This window comes from Terrapene carolina, unplaced genomic scaffold (genome assembly GCF_002925995.2).
Source record: "Terrapene carolina triunguis isolate 2854851 unplaced genomic scaffold, T_m_triunguis-2.0 Scaffold113, whole genome shotgun sequence".
Taxonomy (NCBI): domain Eukaryota; kingdom Metazoa; phylum Chordata; order Testudines; family Emydidae; genus Terrapene; species Terrapene triunguis.
In genome coordinates, this window is record NW_020664464.1 from 17,570,255 (window position 1) to 17,590,012 (window position 19,758).

General features: G+C 42.9%; 1 protein-coding gene across 1 annotated transcript in view; it reads right to left on the minus strand.

The window, feature by feature from the left end:
- Positions 1-567: 567 nt before the first annotated feature.
- FRMD3 (FERM domain containing 3) overlaps positions 568-19,758 on the minus strand; it is a 215,539-nt gene continuing 196,348 nt past the window's right edge. The window contains exon 14 of the mRNA XM_024218149.2: positions 568-4,116. Within this exon, the coding sequence (XP_024073917.1) occupies positions 3,518-4,116 (599 nt within the window). The 3' untranslated portion in view covers positions 568-3,517. The remainder of the gene's footprint in view (positions 4,117-19,758) is intronic.

A 19,758-nucleotide genomic window follows, 5' to 3' on the forward strand; every position in this document is an offset into this window, starting at 1 on the left:
GCTTTTAAGTGCATAACTCAACACTACGTTAGCTGTAGAGTTGCAACTAACATCTCCATAACTGGAAATGTATTGGCTTTCGATACAGAATACAAACATACATATGCACAAATATGGTATAAGCCAACCGAACATTGTTGGGGTTTAGTGTGCAGATGCTGGGTATGTGACCTGTGATCTAGAGGAGCTCAAACTAGATGATGTGGTGTTCCCTTCTGGCCTTAAACTGTGTGACTTTATAACACTTTTTGAATGTTCAGAAATACACCAAAAAGTCCAAACTAAATATGAAAATTGTTTTACATCAAAAATACTTCTTTTAAAGACTGACACATACTATATCCAACAGTTACTAAAACATATATAGAAAACATCAACTTGTAACGTCCCACAGACTGTACCATTTCATAGGACAGCACAGTCCCAAAAAAGTACATTGTGAACACTACATTTTGTTTGTACAGGATTAATATGAATTTAGGTTGATATCCAACACTAAGAAACATTCCTTTATCATAAGAAGTGCCATCATTGCAGAGTGGTTTTTTTTCAGTATATTTTTTTATTAGGGATTCCTGCCATCATATCAACATACAAAACAATCAGGATATTGACAGAGAAATGTGAAATGCACTGTACAAAGATAAGGCTTGAGTTACAGGTACATTTTCCCCTCAGGTATTTTGTATTTCTATGAAATAAACCCATTTTTAATTCTTCCCAGAGTAGCATTCATAAATAAATGACAAACCACAAAATAGATTTCAAGTACATAACATTTTACCATATATCCAAGCACAGACAAATACACAATACTGTACCTACAAATTCTTCATAATCCAACTCTGTCATCGTCAGCATTAAATACAAGATTGTTTCTATGTGTGTGGATATGTATATGCCATACTGTGTGTGTGTTTGTATAATATACACACAGTGTGTGTAATACACAAAGTTCCAGCCCTTTAAAGTCCCAAGTCTTACGTCTTAAAATGGTATGTTACAGGAACTCTATGTTTCTCAGTGGAATTCAGTTTATAGACCAGAAAAGCTCCTGCATAGTGAGAGGAATTTGAAAGACCAGGGCTGTATACACATACAGTAAAATACACACACACACACAACACACACATACACACTTGCATTTAATCCTACATATCTCCTTATTGCACTATCAATTCTCTGAGGTAATTTTTTCCTCATGCATTAACCATTTTCTGATACAGTTAAATCAAACAAAACAAATGCTCCTGTTTCTGGAGCTCTATGACTTTACATAGACAAAACTACACTTTAGAACACAGCACCTAACTTTTTATAATTAAAGGACTTAATAAATAGGATCCAGCATGGAACCCTGCCCCTGTATTCTAGCAGGCTGCCAGCTTTCCTAAACATCACCACCTAGAATCCATCAGCTGACATCTTTGTTTAGGAAACCATTTGTATGAATAATATCCTGTTAATGGCAAATGTCTACTTTAGTTCACTGTCAAAAGTTCTATTAGGTGGATAATCCTTGTTTAAGGGGAACAGATTGTTTAGCTGGATATTACGCAAGATGAAATACACACAAGACGACTAATCAATAGTGATTGTCACTGGGACCAAGCTAGTGACGAAAGACAGAGTGAGAAGAGAGGGGACTAACTGGTTCTATGTAGTCTTTGTTCTTTGGGAAATGAGGAAACAACTCAAATGGTTACAGTGGAGAAGAACAATTCCTAAGAGCTATGATTTCTTTTTTGACACCTCTAAAAGGATAAAACAAAGGATAAAACAAATTCCCCTGTTGGAAATTTCCAACTGATCATTTGCAAAGGTTTAGAGGAAACAGAACTGCAATTCCCCTTGTCAACCATAAATGATTCTGAAGTATATGAATTACAGTTACTGTTACAATATGTATGTACAATATGACAAAGACTCAAATATATCTCTTATTTAAAAAAAATCTCTTTATAAAGTACACAGACATTATGGGGTGAAGTTGCAGCCAGTACATAGACAAAACTTCCACTGGCTGTAATGGGAGTTTTATTTGTGTTATGGCTGAAGGATCACATCTAATGCTTTTGCTTTAAAAAAACAACAATCCTCTATGATGATGCTCCAGTTTACAAAATACAATTTCCTTTTTTCTGTAGCATTTGGATTGGGGTAAGGGTGTCCTACTGATTTTTCTAAATGCTCACAAGGTTTTATGTATATTCTCAACACAATATTGGGAGCAAATCCTCAGCACATTAAAGTAACAATGAACCTCACTGACTGGAGTCCTATCAATAGGGAAATAGTATGAGTACAATGCCACACATACATGGTAAGACAATCAGCATGCACAGGAAATGATGTCACATTAAATGATAATTCTCTGGGATGTGTTTCACAGAATAGTGACAAAAGGAATAAAGAACCAAGATATTTCTCTTAAAAATATTTTGTCCTTTTATTATGATTCAGTAGAATATCTGCATGTCAACTGTACAATCTAATGCCTTGATTTTTAAAGTATTGTATACTTTTTATTCTCTAGCCATTTTTAAAAAGTAGGTTACTTATCTACCAATATAACTAGACATTTCTGATATTTACTATCTCTTCATCTTTCCATGTTATGTACAATAATCTACATTTAGTCCAAAGATCCATCACCTTCTGGCAAAACTTACTTGCACTGTCTTGTAAAAACTTACCACTGATTGAAGTGTAAGATGACAGGACACAGATGAAGGTGGATTATCATTTTCTCAATGATATTCACCACCTTTAGCTTTAGAACTGTGCCATTAAAAACTTACTTGAGGATTCTGTGTCATTTCATCTCCCCTCACGAGTCCCCCGCACTTGAATAAACTTTCTGTATGTTCTACAAACTGTAGGCCATCTTTTATAGAGTTATAATAAACTCATTGTCCATCCAAAATATTTTAAAAACAAACCATTGGTAAAACATTAAAAAATCCCCTACATGCCCTTGTGCATTAATTTTACCAATCTGTACACTTAAACAACTTCAGAAGTCATCTTTTGCTAAAAATTTACCAAAATATTTTAAACACATAAAAATATAAAAAACAAAAAAACAAATCAAGAAACAAAAACCCAGCATAAACATTGCTTGTATAGGCATTGGTTAGAAAAGACTGTTACACCACTAAGGAGTATATTCAAAAACATTTCCTTCTTGGCTCTACTATCATTGAGATTCAGAATGTCATGGCTTGTAATGTTACAAATAATGAACCCTAGTACTATCCAGTCGTCTGATACAACAGATGATCAGGAAGTCAACACTGAAATAAAAATAAGACCTCTTTTTGGTTATTTAATGGCCACCAGATAAGCCTATAACTAAAGCAACTGTTTATGAAAAGCAAATGTTAGATCTTGAACAGTCTGTAATGGATTGAAAATGAAGATAGCTACCTGCTGATGGCCCCATGGGCATTATGAGAAGCTAATGCTAACTGAAATTTTGAATATAGCCCTTAGTTGTATCATATTTCTTAAACATTTAAGAGTTTCCCAGCATGTCACAAATGAAGTTTATTTTGCAAGCCACCCACTGCCTAAGAGGACAGTAATATTCAATGTGAAATTGCTGAAACTCTGGCGTCTGACGGATTTCATGAAGAAAGGAGATATCAAGGTCCGACTCCAAGAGGACAAGAAGGAGTGGAAACACAAACAACAACAGTCCAAGGCCTACAAAAAGAAGCCTGGAGAAACTCTTCACAAAGGCATTTACCTGCATGTTGCCCATTACAAAGTCATAACTGCACCTAAGCGCTCTACGGGCTTCTTTCAGCTCCTCTTCCTCAGCAACCAAAAACGCATTTTCATCCACTTCCAGTTCCTCAAATGAATCTGTATCTTCTCTCTCATTCTCTGCTCTTGATGGGGTGTCAAAGAGCATGTCAATCTCATCATCATCAACTGGGGTGGGCAGCAAGCTGGCACTTGGGTTGTACACCAGTTCTGAGATGGTTAAAGGTTCCTCTTTGATCTTCTCTTCCTCTTCATTGGTGAGATCTACACTCTCCCCAGCATCCTTAGCAGGGGAATTAGATATCACAGGTATGGAGATTTCATCTTCCTTAGGCAGCTGGATACCTAAAGAAGGAGATAAAAAGGACTCAATTTCTGATGTCAGACAAATTCATTCTTTCAGTAGGATTTTGTATAAGAGATTGTACAAATGAAATGTACTTTCAGAACACAGTGGTGGAAGGAGGATTCCACAATCACTTGCTTATAACTTGATTACTGAAATCGGTAATGTTTTAGTACTGTATAGTTGTGGCTGGCATAGATTAAATAGGACATTCCCTTTAAAATTCCACCTATTCTGCAGCAGGAGGAGGAGTGTCTTTTACAGGAACTCAATCCTCTGAAACTTGAGAACTGATTACCTTTTAATCTTAGCATACATAAATTAAGGCCATTAATATTTGTGGTTAACTGCAGCATATGGAAAGTGAAGGAGGTCATTTTCTACTAGAAGGCAGACTTCCAATAATCCATCTCCTGTTTTTACTATACAAACAAGTGTTACTGGGATGCAGTTAGGAAAATGTAGCTCCACCCTTCATTTGAAATGAGAGCCAAGAAAGTGATAGGATAACACCTAGAGGCTGGGAAATTTAATCACTACCATTCAACCACAGGTGTCATGACATCAAGATAGGTTATTATAAATTCTTGTCAAGAGGAGACCATGTGAAAGGAGAAGATGGACTACACAGTAGGAGATATGGATGGAAGTGAATGAATACCCTGGGTCCTGATAGGAATATCTCTCTCCCATGTCTGTCTCCTTCCTTCCTTGTCCCTCGCTCACCCACACTCCCTCCTTGTTATCAGTCTCATCTCCCTCTCCTTGATGCTTCTCTCTTTTCCAGCCCTCCTCCCTCACACTAAATCTTTCTTATTCTCACCAATCTGTCCCTTTCTCTTCCTTCCTTTTGGTCTTGAGTTTTCCATCTCCCCAATCCCCTGGAGTCTCTCCCTTCACTTTCTTCTTCTCTGCTCCTAACCCACTAGGTTTCCTCTAATATGCCACTATGTTCTCTTTAGTTGGCACTGACAACAGCAAAGTGAAAGTAATTTAAAAATCCCAATTTGAAAAGTGCTCTGGCTGAGTCATGATTGCTATATGAGTGCATCAAAAATCCCAGTGTTTTTAATCACTTCAGTCGACTGCTATTAGCAATGAGTAGCAGAATGGAGGAAGTGGGCAAGGGAAAGGAGGGGAATCAAACAAGGAGTGGGGATTTTGAAGGAGACAATGGAATTGTGACAGAACAATTTCAAATTTATTCCCACGTGTAACTACTATTAGCAGCTGTAGACTTTCTCCATCTTTAGAAGAGAACAGCCCCCAAATAAAGATACACGGATATGTGTGGTAACAATAAAATAAATAACACTTCCACGTTATGGCGCTCACCATGTGACAATCTTTTAGGGCTGGATGCACAAAAGAAATTAGGCATGGTGATGCTGAGCCTGAGTTAGGTGCCTAGGCTCCCTATGCAATGAATGGGAACAGATAGATGCCTTAGAATGTGATTGACAAAAAGCCAGCATGCTAGACGGGGAGCCGCCAATGCTAGCCAATGGGAGATACCAACAAGAGGGTTGTGTGCTAAACCCCACCACTCTCACAGAAATAGTCACCTAAATTCAAGCTGCAGGGAGGCACCTCTCTCTGCTTGCTGTTCTCAGCTGTGAACCCTCTCCTGGATTTAGGCCCCTCTGCCATATTAGCATGCAGAAGTGGTAGTGCCCACCTTTATAACTTTTAGCCCAGTGGTTAGAGCACTCACCTGGGATGTGGGAGACCCACGTTCAATTCGCCCCTCTCCATGAGCCTTTTGGACTGCTGCTGCACACTGAGCGAATGTTTTCAGAAACTATTCACAATGACTCCAAGAGAGGTAAGAGCTAATTTAGACCCCAGCATTTTGTATGTATAGCTGGATTATTTTTTTCCAGTGTGCATTACTTTGCATTTATCAACATTAATTTCATCTGCCATTTTGTTGCCCAATCTCCCAGTTTTGTGAAATCCCTTAGTTAAGTCCAAAACTGACTGCAAAGAGTTACAATTTTGAATAATTTTGTATCATCTGCAAACTTAGCCACCTCATTGTTTATCCCTTTTTCTGGAGCATTTATGAATATGTTGAATAGCAATGGTCCCAGTATGGATCTCTGGAGGACCCTACTGTTTACCTCTCTCCACTGTGAAAACTGACCATTTATTCCTAGCCTTTGTGTCCTATCTTTTAAGCAGTTACTGATCCATGAGAGGACCTTCTTTCTTATCCCATTACTGCTTACTCTGCTTAAAAGCCTTTGATGTGGGATCTTGTGAAAGACTTTCTGAAAGTCCAAGTATAGTGTATCAACTGGAGATCACTTGTCCACATGCTTGTAAACACCCTCAAAGAATTCTAATAGATTGGTGAGGCATGATTTCCTTTTACAAAAGCCATGTTGACTCTTTCCCAACATATTGTGTTCATCTATGTATCTGATAATTCTGTTCTTTACTATAGTTTCAGCCAATTTGCCTGGCACTGAAATTAGGCTTACTGGGCTGTAATTGCCAGGATTGCATCTGGAGCCTTTAAAAAAAATAAAAAAATCGGTGCTGCATTAGCGATCCACTAATAGGTTACATACCACAGTTAGTAGTTCTCCAATTTCATATACGAGTTCCTGCAGAACTCTTGGGTGAATACCATCTGGTCCTGGGGACATGTTACTGTTTAATTTATCAATATTTTCCAAAACCTCTTCTACTGACACCTCAAACTAGGACAGTTCCTTAGCTTTGTCACCTAAAAAGAATGGCTCAGGTGTGGGAATCTCCCTAATGTCCTCTGCAGTGAAGACAGATGCAAAGGATTCATTTAGTTCCTCTGCAATGGCCTTGTCTTCCTTGAGTGGTCCTTTAGCACATTGATAGTCCACTGGCCCCACTGATTATTTGGCAGGATTCCTGCTTCTGATGTACTTAAAACATTTTTTGCTTTTAGTTTTTGTATCTTTTTTGCTACAATTCACATTCTTTTTTGGCCTGCCTAATTATACTTTACACCTGGCTTACCAGAGTTTATGCTCCTTTCTATTTTCCTCACTAGGATCGGATTTACAATTTTTAAAGGATGTCTTTTGGCCTCTGATCGCCCCTTTTACTCTGTTTAGACATGGTTGCTTTTTTATTTGTTTGGTCTTCTATTTTTTTATTTTTTAAATTTTGAGTACACATTTAGTTTGAGCCTGTATTACGCTGTTCTTAAATAGTTTCCAAGCAGTTTGCAGGCCTTTCACTCTTGTGAGTATTCCTTTTACTTTCCGTTTAACTAGCTTCCTCATTTTTGTGTAGTTCCCGTTTGAAGTTAAATGCTACTATTTTGGGTTTGTTTGGTTCTCCTCTCCTACCCCCCCAATGATAAATTTAACTACATTATGTTGCTATTACTGAGCAGTTCAGGTATATTCTCCTGTTGGACAATATCCTGTGGCTCACTTAGGACTAAATCAAGAATTGCCTCTCCCTTTTTGGGTTCCAGAACTAGCTGCTCCAAGAAGCATTCATTAATGGTGGTTATAAATTTTATTTCTGCATCCCATGCTGAGGTGACATGTACCCAATCAATATGGGAGTAGCTGAAATCCCCCCATTACCGGGTTTTCTGTTTCTGTAGTCTCTCTAACCTTCCTGAGCATTTTACAATCACCATCTCCATCCTAGTCATAAATACTTATATCGTCAATGGGAGAGAGAGAGAAAGATTGATTCCCCCATGCAAGTTAGACAGCTGAACACCTGGTTTGTGACTCGCTCTGGGGCTTAGGTGGGAAATAGGTGTCCAGATGCCTACAGTGAGCAGTGCACATGCCCTGAGGCAGGAACTTAGGCGCCTACAGGGTTCAGTGGGGGTTTTGTGCTTTGTAATGGTCCTGAAACTAAAATGGACTTAGACATCTAACTCCTTTTGTGCATCCAGTCCTTAGTGCTTTACAAATGATTGCTAAAGCCTTGCAACAACCCTGGGAGGTACACAGGTGCATCCATCTACGGAGGACAAAACCAACACAAAGAGATTAAGTGACTTGCCCAAAGTAACCCCAGAACCTCATGTCAGAGCCGTAATTAGAACCCAGATCAACTGACTCCCAGTTCTTTGCTTAAAGCAAAAGTCTAGGTACCAATAGACACAAAGGCCCTAAGCCACCATTGCAGTTTTAATAAGATACACAGGTGTAAAATGAGAGTAACACCATGGAGGATCACAGCCAGATGCTACATGACAGGTGCGGTATAAAATAATAAGATGCATGGCCATTAATTACTGGATAATGAGAAATAAAATGAAACTGTTTCCAGTGCTACCTGTACTAGACCTGCAAAGTCTTTCAGTGTTAACAAAAGTAGCGATCAAAGCAGAACTCCGTTAAAGGACAATCCTAGTTAAAAAGACAGCCTCAGTACAGCCAGTTATGCCGACAAGATCATTCTGAATAGGAGTTCACTATTTCAGTTTTAAAATATAGCCACATTATTGCTCAAATGACCAATAATATTAAAAATGATTTGACTCAGAAATCAGGGGCCTTCTCACTTTTTTTGACGGTGGGGGGAGGTCAGTACACATTTTTCTTGTAGTTACACTGTAAAGCATTACTGAACCAGCTTATGGTGTTTCTGTACTATTGCAGTTATAAGCTATATTTCTGCACACATTATGTTTTCTCTAGTTGACTAGCTAGCTAAAGATGACCACTATCATTCCATTTATCTATGATCATTAAGCCACCACCCAACATGCACAGTCTATCAAGAACTGTTGCACCAGCCAGAGTGACCATAGCTGATGGCTTCACACCAGGCATCATGTAGTGAAGTTCCCAGATTCGGTCAATCCTAGGTCATGAGCCTTGTAATTGATTTTTGACCATCTCAGCACAGACATCCTTACACTGGTACGATAATTCCTTAGCAACTTTGTGTAGTCTATATTTCTCATGCCACAACATTTTACATTACAACCTCCTGTTCTTACTTTTTTCAATGAGCTTGTTCTCCTTTTTACATCTTGTGACCACCACACAGTTCAGTGCAGGATCTACACACTAAAATGTTCTTCAAAGAATATTTCTGATATCCTGAATGTCAAAGCCAAAATTTTCAAACTTTCTTGCCTAAAGTAAGGCGTCTAACTCCATATTTAAGTACCTAATTAAGTGGCCCGATTTTCAGAGGTGCTGGACTTCCACTTAATTCAATGGGAGCAAAGGGTAAATCAGGACACTTATTTAGGTGCCTAAAATAGATTTAGGTGCCTAATTTTAGGCATCCAAGTTTGAACATCTTGGCCCTATGCCTTCTTCTGTTTAGGCACAAGGTCACTAATACCTTCTTAATATAATTCCTACCACACAGGGGACAACGGCAACTGCTCCAAAGCAAGGTCACCCTCATTTGTTCCTCTGAGCCATCTCCCCCGCCCCATGGTGAATTCCAGTGTGCATAATATGCAGAGAGAACACATACAAGGAAGATTATATTAGTATGATTAACATTGTTCTCATCTCAGACATCTAGCAAACTTCATTTGGCTTGCTGGTAACATACAGGAAGAAGGCAGTGGAGTAAATTCCTTCAGCTAATGATTTTCTGAGAGGTAGTGTGAAGAGTTAAGACATGAAAATGGAATAGCAGGCCCTAATTACACAGCACTATTATTTAGTTTGAGCTAATTATTTAGGAGCAAGACTATGAAGGGGACCACTCATGAAAAAGCCAAACCAATTAGGGCTATCAATGTATGTTATCCACAGTCCTTCACGAATATGGTACTTAAGACCTTATACATTATCCTCAACTTCAGCAAAGGCATAGGGCATTCACATGTTGGCAGCAGATTTTTCAGAATGTCGAACAGGAATTCTGAATGAAACACCTACAGCATAATCCAATGCTGCATGTCATGTGTAAATGTACTATGTTGAGTTCTCACCATAAATATAAGCTTCAGCAGTTATCACCTGTAAATGTGGGATTATGGCTAGAAAGGTGATCTTGTAAACATGTCAGTGTTCTATATTTATTCTCTGTATCAAGTGCCCTTAGTCTGCAAGGCAAAAGGGGGCTATATTTTCCACTACCTTGCATATCATGTTGTCCTTTATAGTGGTGTAAAAGCCTATCAAATCAGAACGGTAGTGTTATACACCTGCTTGAGACACATGTAAATTACTGCAGGTGGTGTCTGACAATGAATAATACAGGCCAGTGTTTCTAACTGCCAATGCTGCAAGGTCGATCTGAAAAATAAAAAAACTAAAACAATCTCTTCTCTTCTTTCCTTCATACTCAGCACTTACTAAAACATTTGTGAAATCAAGGATTCTGGAAACTTGCATTGTCCACTTATTTCAAGTTAAATTTACAGTCCTACTAAAGTATACTAGTATATATTCTGGGGCTCATTACAGTTTGACAGAGTCATGTCATGACATGGCATCATATCATAAATGCCATGCCATTATGGCAGAACATGATTAAAAATGTTGAGATTTTATAAAATTATCTGAGAACACACTGTTAAGATACAGCAATGCAAACATTATGACATTATGCCACAACAAATTTTCCAGCAGAATTTACATTATCTTAGACGTTGGCCCCTTTGTTAGTGTTTGAATACATTTCAAGAGCATTTGAACTGAAGGTTAACTAAAATGATGAGCCCATGTTAAAAGAAAATCCCTAAGACTTTGAGATCCTGGTGAAAGAGAGATGAAAAAAAACAAAAGTAATCTTGGAGACAATTATTTAATTTAGTCTCTGTCACACCTGGGAATCTTTTGCACTTATTTGTGTATGAACCCTATTTTATCTTCAACCCTATTCAGTCAGGGAGGCTACATTACTAAAGTTTTCAAGGAGGTTTTACAGTTCACTGCTTTTTCAATACTAGTTAATGTGGGGTTTTTACTGTTAGTACTTGGACTAAAAAAAATCTCTGGGTTGAATATTAAATTACATTCTGAAAGCACTGATTCTTTCATTCATGCGTTGTCTACTTTATAGGCACTTAGATTCCATAGATAAAGATCCTTTCATACATGTTATTGGCATCAGATCACTTCAAAATGGCATCTCTTTTATCTGCTATATTATATATCTATACCAAAGGTTTGCAACATTTTGGGGCAATTGTACTAGTTTTACAGAATAAAATCTTACTGTACCAGCCAGGACCCAATTCCTCCCTTCAGCTATGTACTCTATACTCCAAAACAAGTTGGAATGGCTCTAAACCTCATTTCCACAACTGCAGATTAAAACATGAACAGTTGCATAAGAGGCAAGCAGACACTACTGCAGTAGTACACTGTGCACCAGGACCGAGCTGGTCCCCTGGCATAACTTTCACCAGCTATTAATGGCCCAAAACCACCAGCTGATGATTAAGTATGGTCTAGAGGAGCCCTAGCTCCATTATATTTCCAGCTAATATAGATTCCTTATAGTGGCCCAGAAAAATGTAGTGCATCTTAGTGAAACTTCTGCTTTAGGTGACTGGATATATTGCACAGCTTTACATACCAAGTGAAAAAGAAATTGTTTGTAGGTGGGTGGTTTGTTTGTTTGTTTTTGCCTGTAGTAAAAAATTACATGAGGAGGAATGTTAGTACTGACAATACACTCAAAAGTCAAACTAAATAATCAGGCAGAAATTTCAAAATGACACAAGTAAAACAATTAAAACTGAGATAAGGCAGGTTCTTCCCCCCCCATCCCCTTTCTGCATCCTGCAAGTTTTAGATAGGAAGGGAGATAACTCCTCTGCACTAATAATGTACACACAAGGAAGTATCAGCTACAAGTAACAACATCCACTCAAACATTGACTAACCTAGAAGTACAGTGCATTTGCGTGTTATAAAATTCACCTGTGCAAGCCCATCACAGCACTTAAGCCTCAGAGCAATACTGTGCTGAAATAGTGAATACAATTATCATGCAGTGGGGAGCCTTCACAGTCCTGTGTGGCGGAGGAGTTGTCTGGCTTGCTTAGACCATAGTGAAGAGTGGCAGTATGGGTGAACTGGGCGATTACTAGGATCCCTTAACTCAAACTTCCTTTACAATTGGTTGGAGTAGCATAGCAGCCGCATGGGAACTCCACCACTGCCCTTGTGTTGTGGTCTCAGGGTTGAAAGTGAGTGGATTTCATCTCAGGCCTGCATTAATGTTGTACTTGGGGTTTATGTGCACGCTGGCTTTTTGCAAGTGAAATGAATTTTACTCTGAATAAGAGCTCGATCTTTCATATCAACCTCGCATAATTAGCCAGCTGCCTGCTTTCCTGCTGGTAATTCCAATTTGTTTTAGTTGTACTGTAAAGCTAACTAAAATACCATTGCAGTTGCCAACTCTCACAGTATTTTTGTGAGTGCTGTGATTGTGCAATATTAAAACCAGCCTCTCATCGGAAGTGCAGGTAGGCCAGGATTTCTGCCTGAACTGTAACTGATGCTGCAGTTCTCACTGCAGCCACTGGAGGCTGCTGCAGGCTTTGGACAGAGGCCCAGTTCTCTGCTTTCTGTGTCCCGCAGAGACACCTTTTTGCTCCACTGATAATGCTGCTGCCTGTGCCCACGAGGCAACCAAAGAAGCAGGGAGTTGTGTTTGGGTCAGCAGAGGCAGTTCTCACCCATCCTCCCCCTCTGACCAGCATCAGTGGCGTAGCCAGGTTCTAAGAGCAGGGGGAGCAAACATAAAAAAGGCGCCCCCCCCTTGGCTCCTCCTCTGGCCACGCCCTCTGGCTCCTCCTCTGGCCATGCCGGTCCCCCCCCCCCCTTGGCTGGCTCCTCCGGCCACACTGCGGCCATGCTGCGCCCCGCCCCCCCTTTTGCTCCTCTGGCCGCGCCGCCCCCCCATGGCTGTAGAGGGAGGGTAGCAGAGGACAGGGGGCTTGAGGGGAGGTGGAGGAGAGGATGTAGGGAGGGTGGCAGAGGACGGGGGTAAGAGGGGAGGTGAAGGGGAGGGAAAGGCAGGGGCACGGGGTACATGGGAGGGGTACACGGGGTATGGAGCTTGGGGAGGGGTTACCGGGGATGGGAGTGGGCTGGGGTCCCCGGGGCTCTCTGTGCAGAGGGGGCTGGAGCTGCCCCCGGGACCGGGAGAGCCTGGGAGTCTGCTGCCTGCCCTTCCGCTGCTTCTTTCCAGGGCCCAGCCGCTAGGCCCGGCCCAGCCAGCAGCAGAGAACAAACCCCACTGTCACTGCCTCGGAGGGGCTCGCCGCGTGCAGTGCCAGCCCAGGCTCAGCGCTGGTGCTACCCCTTGGGGGGTGGGGGCAGAAGGCAGCGAGCCCCACCAGGCGTGTCTGAGCGAGCTGCAGCCCGGCTGCCCTGTCCGGGGCTGCTGGCGGAGCCTGGCTGTGGGCAGGTCGCACTGACAGGCCGCGGCGGGAGGGGGGGAAACGCCCCCCATGGCTGCCAGCCACCAGCCTGCGCCCCCCCCCCCCCCCCCCCCCCCCCCCCGCCCCCGGGGGGGGGGGGGCCCCCCCCCCCGCGCCCCCCCCCCCCCCCCGCGCCCCCCCCCCCCCCGCTCCCTCGGCTGGAGCCCCGGGAGGAACGGAGCGAAAGCCCTGGACCTGCTCTCCTGGCCGCAGTGCCAGACCCCGCTCCCCGCCCCGGTTGCAGCGCCGGCCGGAGCACCGCGAGACCCCCGGACCCGATCCCCCACCCAGAACCCTGGGCGGAGCGCAGCAAAACCCCCGGACCCGCTCTCCCGGCCGGAGCGCCGAATCCCACTCCCCCGGCCAGAGCCCCGGGCGGAGCGCAGAGAAACCCCTGGATCTGCTCCCCCGGCCGGGGCGCCGGGTGGAGCGCAGCCTGCCCCGCTCTCCTGGCCGGAGCGTCGGACCCCGCTCCCTCGATTGCAGCGCCTGCCGCAGTGCGGCCAGACCCCCAGACCCACTCCCCCGGCCAGGGCCCCGGGTGGAGTGCAGAGAAACCCCTGGATCCGCTCCCCCGGCCGGAGACCCGGGAGGAGCGCAGCGAGCCCCCCGGACCTGCTCCCCCGGCCGGAACCCCAGGCGGAGCGTGGCCAGACCCCCGGACCCACTCCCTGCCAAAGCTCCGGGCGGAGTGCAGCGAAACCAGCCTGCGGCCCCCCTCGCTCCTCCAGCCGCTTTTGGAAAGGCACGGCTTTGAGGAAAATGTGCTGAGGGGAAGCGGCTGCTTCCCCTGCACTCCGCTAGCTACGCTACTGTCCAGCATTAAGTGGGGTGAGGGAAGCAAAGCAGAGCAAGCCATAGAAAAGGGATCCCAGGAGTATGTTTCTCCCCTCTCCAGCCTCTAGGGATCCAGCTTCTGCCTAGCTGCCCTGTCCCAGAATTGGGCATAGGCCGGGGGGGGGGGGGGGGGAAGAGCTGGATAGGAGAGCCAGGGGCAGTGTCCTGGGAGGAGGTACATAGCATAGGATAGAGCGTGCGCTTGGCAGGGCCAGCATTCAGGGAGTTGGGATGACTGGAGCAGGGGGCTGTCTCCAGCATTAGAAGCTGGACAGGAGCAGTGCCCTGCAGAAGTAGAAAGAGCAAGACAGGAGGCTGAAAAGAGCAGGGCACAGAGGTGGGAGCAAAGATCAGTGCCTGGGGAAGGGACATGTGGGACACCATCTATCAGAAGTAAAAGGGAGGAAGGTCCCAAATTTATGTGTGCCTTTTTTGAGCATTTTAGGATGAAATTCCTGAAACACTCTCACACAAAACAAGACACTTTCCTCCAAAGTGGTCAAAAACCAGAAAACACACCCAAAATCATCAAGTTTGTCTTTTTTAAACATGATTTTTAAGTCAATCCAAGTATTTTGGGAGATTTTTCTCAAGATTTATGTGAGGTTGCAAAGCTGTAGCCTGTATATCAATAGGTTCCCTAGCAAAGGCTGTTTTCACGTGAGTTCATGGGTTCACTTGCATCCACAGAAAGCATGAGAGCAAGGGTGCAAAACCAGGCAAACATACATTTCTCCTGGGGTACGTCTTCACTACCCGCCGTATCGGCGGGTAGCAATCGATTTATCCAGTATCGATATATCGCGTCTCGTTAAGACGCGATATATCGATCCCCGAACGCGCTCACTGTCGACTCCGGAACTCCACCAGAGCGAGCGGCGGTAGCGCAGTCGATGGGGGAGCCGCGGCCGTCGATCCCGCGCTGTGTGGACCCCAGGTAATTCGATCTAAGATATTCGACTTCAGCTATGCTATTCGCGTAGCTGAAGTTGCGTATCTTAGATCGATCCCCCCCCCTCCCCCCCCCCAGTGTAGACCAGCCCCTGGCCTGGTGTGGAGTGGAGGTCCCACAGCAGCAGCTCCTGCCCTGCAGGGCTGGGCCCGGCTCATCACTCCGGATGTTGTGACCTGGCACACAGGGTCACAGCACCACTCAGTCTGGGCCCAGCCAGTCCAAACCTGAGTGGTGTTGTGACCCCATGCATTAGGTTGCAACACCACTCATTTATATTTGGTCCAGCTGCCTCCTGTCATGACCAAAGGGCAGCCAGGCCAAACCTGAGTGGTGCTGTGATCCTGTGCACTAGATTGCAATGCCCAAGTGAAGAGCCAGGCCCAGCGCTGCAGCACTGGCGCCACCATGCAGGGTTGGCTCATTCGCCAGCCCCCTGAACCTCCCCTCTGCACCAGGGCAAGATTAGGTTTGCAGTGCTGGGGCAGATGGTGCTGCTGCAGGTGGTCAGTGCCCCCGTGGCAGTTTAATATAATGCAGCCATTGCATCAGGAGGCCACATCCACCCCCTTCCCACTTTTCTATTTTAATTGATATAGGGATTTTGTATAAGTTTACCAATAAGGATTAAAGCCATACAAGTAGTATTGTTTTCAATCCACATTATCAGAAACTAGTTTATATCCCAAGGTCCAGATTAATCACTGCACTGGCCGTAGGTCCAGCAGGAGAGGTGATTTGCACATACTCAGAGACCGTGTATGGGCCGCTGCAGGGATGCTGAATTTCTGGAGTGTAAGAACACCCAGGCCATTCTCTCCCCCTGCCATCTGCCCTGGAATGCCCCCAGTGCTGGGGCATCCTGTGGGGAAAGGTGGAGGTGGGGGCACACCACAAAAGCCCTGCTGCACTGGGGCTCTTATGATCCCTTGGTAACCCCTTTGTACCTACTACAGCAGCACCAAGGCATGGGGTGATGCAGTGAATTCTCTTGGAAATTTAGGTTTTGGTCGAAGAGAGAAGGGTTTTAAAAACTTAATATTAATAGAGTATTAATTAAATATTAATTAAAAGAAAATTAGACAAAAACACATTGTTCTAAGCGCATGAAAACCAAAAAATTAAACTGACTGAAAAGAAAGTGAAACTGACCAGTCAATTTACATAGCCCTGGCTGACTGAAGTGCAATAAGTAAACAAACAGTATCACAAAAATTGATATTATATAAAAATTTTTACTTCCGTGAAGTTAGTCCTGATGTACATCAATATCAAGCCCATTATTTTTCAACTGCACCCCATTAATTAATAAATTGAAGAAAACCTTCAATTATTGCAAAATAAAGAAATCCAAAACACATTGGGTTCAATTACATGAAAAAAATGGCATGGATTGGCAGTTCAACCCGGTCAGTTGTAATTAGTGAAATGTCAGAGATAAGCTAAGTATGGTCATTATTGTACTTCAGCTATCATTCAAAAGGTCCATAACTACTCTTTTCAGGACTGTTTTGTTGTTTCAAAACTTATCATAGATTTATACCTTTTTTCTTTCCTGAAAGGCTGCAGGAGTAAAATTCCACTTGCTAGCAAAAATGAGTAATTCACACTTAAATATACAGCATGTTAAATAATTTATCCAGTGGATCTCATTCAGCTTTTGATCTTATCCTTTTTTCAGCTCTCAGTAGTTCCTCCTTCTCTCTACCCCATTAAAAGTAGTATTCTGTTATTAACAATATATTTTGTTTCCCTCAAAATGATCTATTTTTAGTATGACAAACTACAAAGAAAATCTGGACACCAGACTTCTCTGAAAAGAGTCCTAAAAGCAGCTGAGTATATTAGAATGTAACTTACCCGCACTTCTAGCTGTGATCCTTGACCCATGCCTCAGCAAGCGAATACACACATCTTTGCTACAGTGATTAACCATACGCAAATGAATACTTTTCCTGGTTTGGATTTTTACCAGACATTTCACCATACTGACTATTATGTTTTCTATCACAGCCTTGTCAAACTACCACCCATACTGGCTCTGACCTTTCACTAAGTTTCCACTGTGTTTTAAAGGACTAAAGCCAGTTGCTCTGAATGAATCAAATGACAGGCTTCTAACGTGGCCAATAAAAATATCCCATTAGGGAACAGAAGGGGAGGTTATTTTTAAACATTTCCAACTGTCTCATAATGTACAATGCAATATCTTCAATAGCATCTTTCTCACTTAGCAGTTGCTAATAAAGCAGCTGAATTTCACACACAAATATAAAAATATGTAATACACTAAAACATAGTAAGATGAAACAACAGGCCATAAAAAAGACACACAAAGTATCTGGGCAAAATGACACTATGATCCTTATTTAAAAAAAAATTCAATTCAGCCGTCAGAGTTGCACAACCAATGTTATCTGTGGGTGCATTTGTAATTATCTAGGGATAGATCCTTAGCCCCTGTATAGGACTTAACGCTGCTCTCACCAGGAAGCTGAGTATTCCTCCTGCATGGGGAGGAAGGTTTTAAAGGTATTCTACATGTCAAGATTTGGGACTTAGCTTCTTCAACAAAGGTCAAAGTCTGTCCTGGCCTGTGCCCTGGAATAAGTGGGAGAAGAACAGAAAAGTGCAATTGGAAAAGTGCATCTCCCTTTAGAGATGTGCTCCAGTTCTCAATGGTGGACAAAACCAGAGAATGTTCACATCCATCAGAAAGGTGTTTCTCCAGAAAGCACATTGCATTCACTGGTTTGCAAAGGATATGCTGGGTCACTAAACAGACTTAATCCATATGTGCTTACAGTGTATAACTATTTCCAACTGGAAAATGGAATAAAACAGCATACATAGTGCCATCCTGACAGTTGTACTGGCAGTCCTTGCTGGTGCCAATGAAGCCACATGGGGAAGGAACGGAGCATCTCGGCCCCATAACACTCAGCCTGGATGTTCAAACAGTTGTGGTGCTGCCAGACCCTCCATATCAGAGGCTCTTGCTCTCCCTGAACCATATAGGAGAATGAAGTGTTCCCACACATTGTCCTGTGGATATTTGATTCATCTCCACTGGTTTGTCTTATGCAAGACATCTGTTTTAACTCAGCCAGATATTACTGCATCTGCATTTTAGCAAAGCATTGTTATATATAAACATACACTTGGCTCCATATAAGTAAGACTGTCCCCAGTGCCAGGATTCCTTTTACTGCTCCCCAAAGTAACTATGTGGAATAAAGACTGCCACTGTTACTTTCAATGCACCCACATTCCTTTTCATGAGCAAATTCTTTGTGGGGAGGAGAGAGGACCAAGTGGCCCCTTCTCTGTTTTGCCCCATTTTGCTACCTCATCAGAAGTGACATTCCTATGTGATCCTACCAAATTCCATCATCATCCCCCTTGTAGCAATTATTAGGATATAAAATGAAAATCCTGGCTACCAAGAAGTGCAGCAGCTGTACTATTTATAGATTTACAAAATCAAGTAGAGCCTGTTCTTAAATAAATCACAAGTGTGTTCTTAATTCAAGGAAAGCCTGACTTAGTGAGCAAAGGTCCCTTGGCCAGGGCTGTGAATTATATTCAAGGGCAATGAATATACTTATGCAAAAAAATAACCCATATTGGGTTACTCTGAATCAGCCCGTTGACTGTGGCTAAGAATTTGTGCTGAAACATTTAGTCCGAAATCATATAGCTGAGTCAGTGACACTTGTGCTTTAAACTTGACACTCAGCAAATAGGGAAAAGATTCCACCTCTAAGAAGAGAGAATAGACCATTCATTGCCAACACCAGGAAATGTATTCTGTGTAATGTTCAAAAGACATATTCAGCAAGGGATTTTCCAGACAGTGAGTGATGTCTCTCCAGCAGTCTGGCCTTTTTGTGTTCCTTTGGTTGCACAAAGGGCCCAGAAAGCCACTAACTCCAGAATCAGGGAGCCACCACCAATTATTCTGACACTCTCTAACCCTTTCCCTTCCCCCCAGTGTGCACCTAGCAAACAATGGATGCACAGTAGCTGAGATTCTAGCCTACTGTTGAAAACGGTTAGAAAAGCGCTCTTGTTGGCTGCATTTAGACCCGATTTAAGCTGTCTTTCAAAGCAGAGAGGTTATAACTTCTCTTTAAGTAGACCGGTTTGGTTTAAAAAAAACAGAGGAAAATATATGACTTCCAAGACCAATATTCCCTAATATGCAAACTGTGGTTAGGATACATAAGCTTATTACACATGAGCCTAACACACCATTGAAAAGAAAGTGAAAGGAGTATTCAATCAATCCTCCAGATACTACTCTTGGGCACTTAGAATTTTTAGTGGTAGAGGTTTTTTGCTTTTTTAACAAGTACTATGGTGCTGGGTTGCATAGGTTTGTACAGGGATCCCCTGAGTCAGATATCAGCATAATAGTTCACCAGAGTGTGGCATGTGAGGTCTCTACTGAGAGCCAGTAGCCCACAGGTCATCATC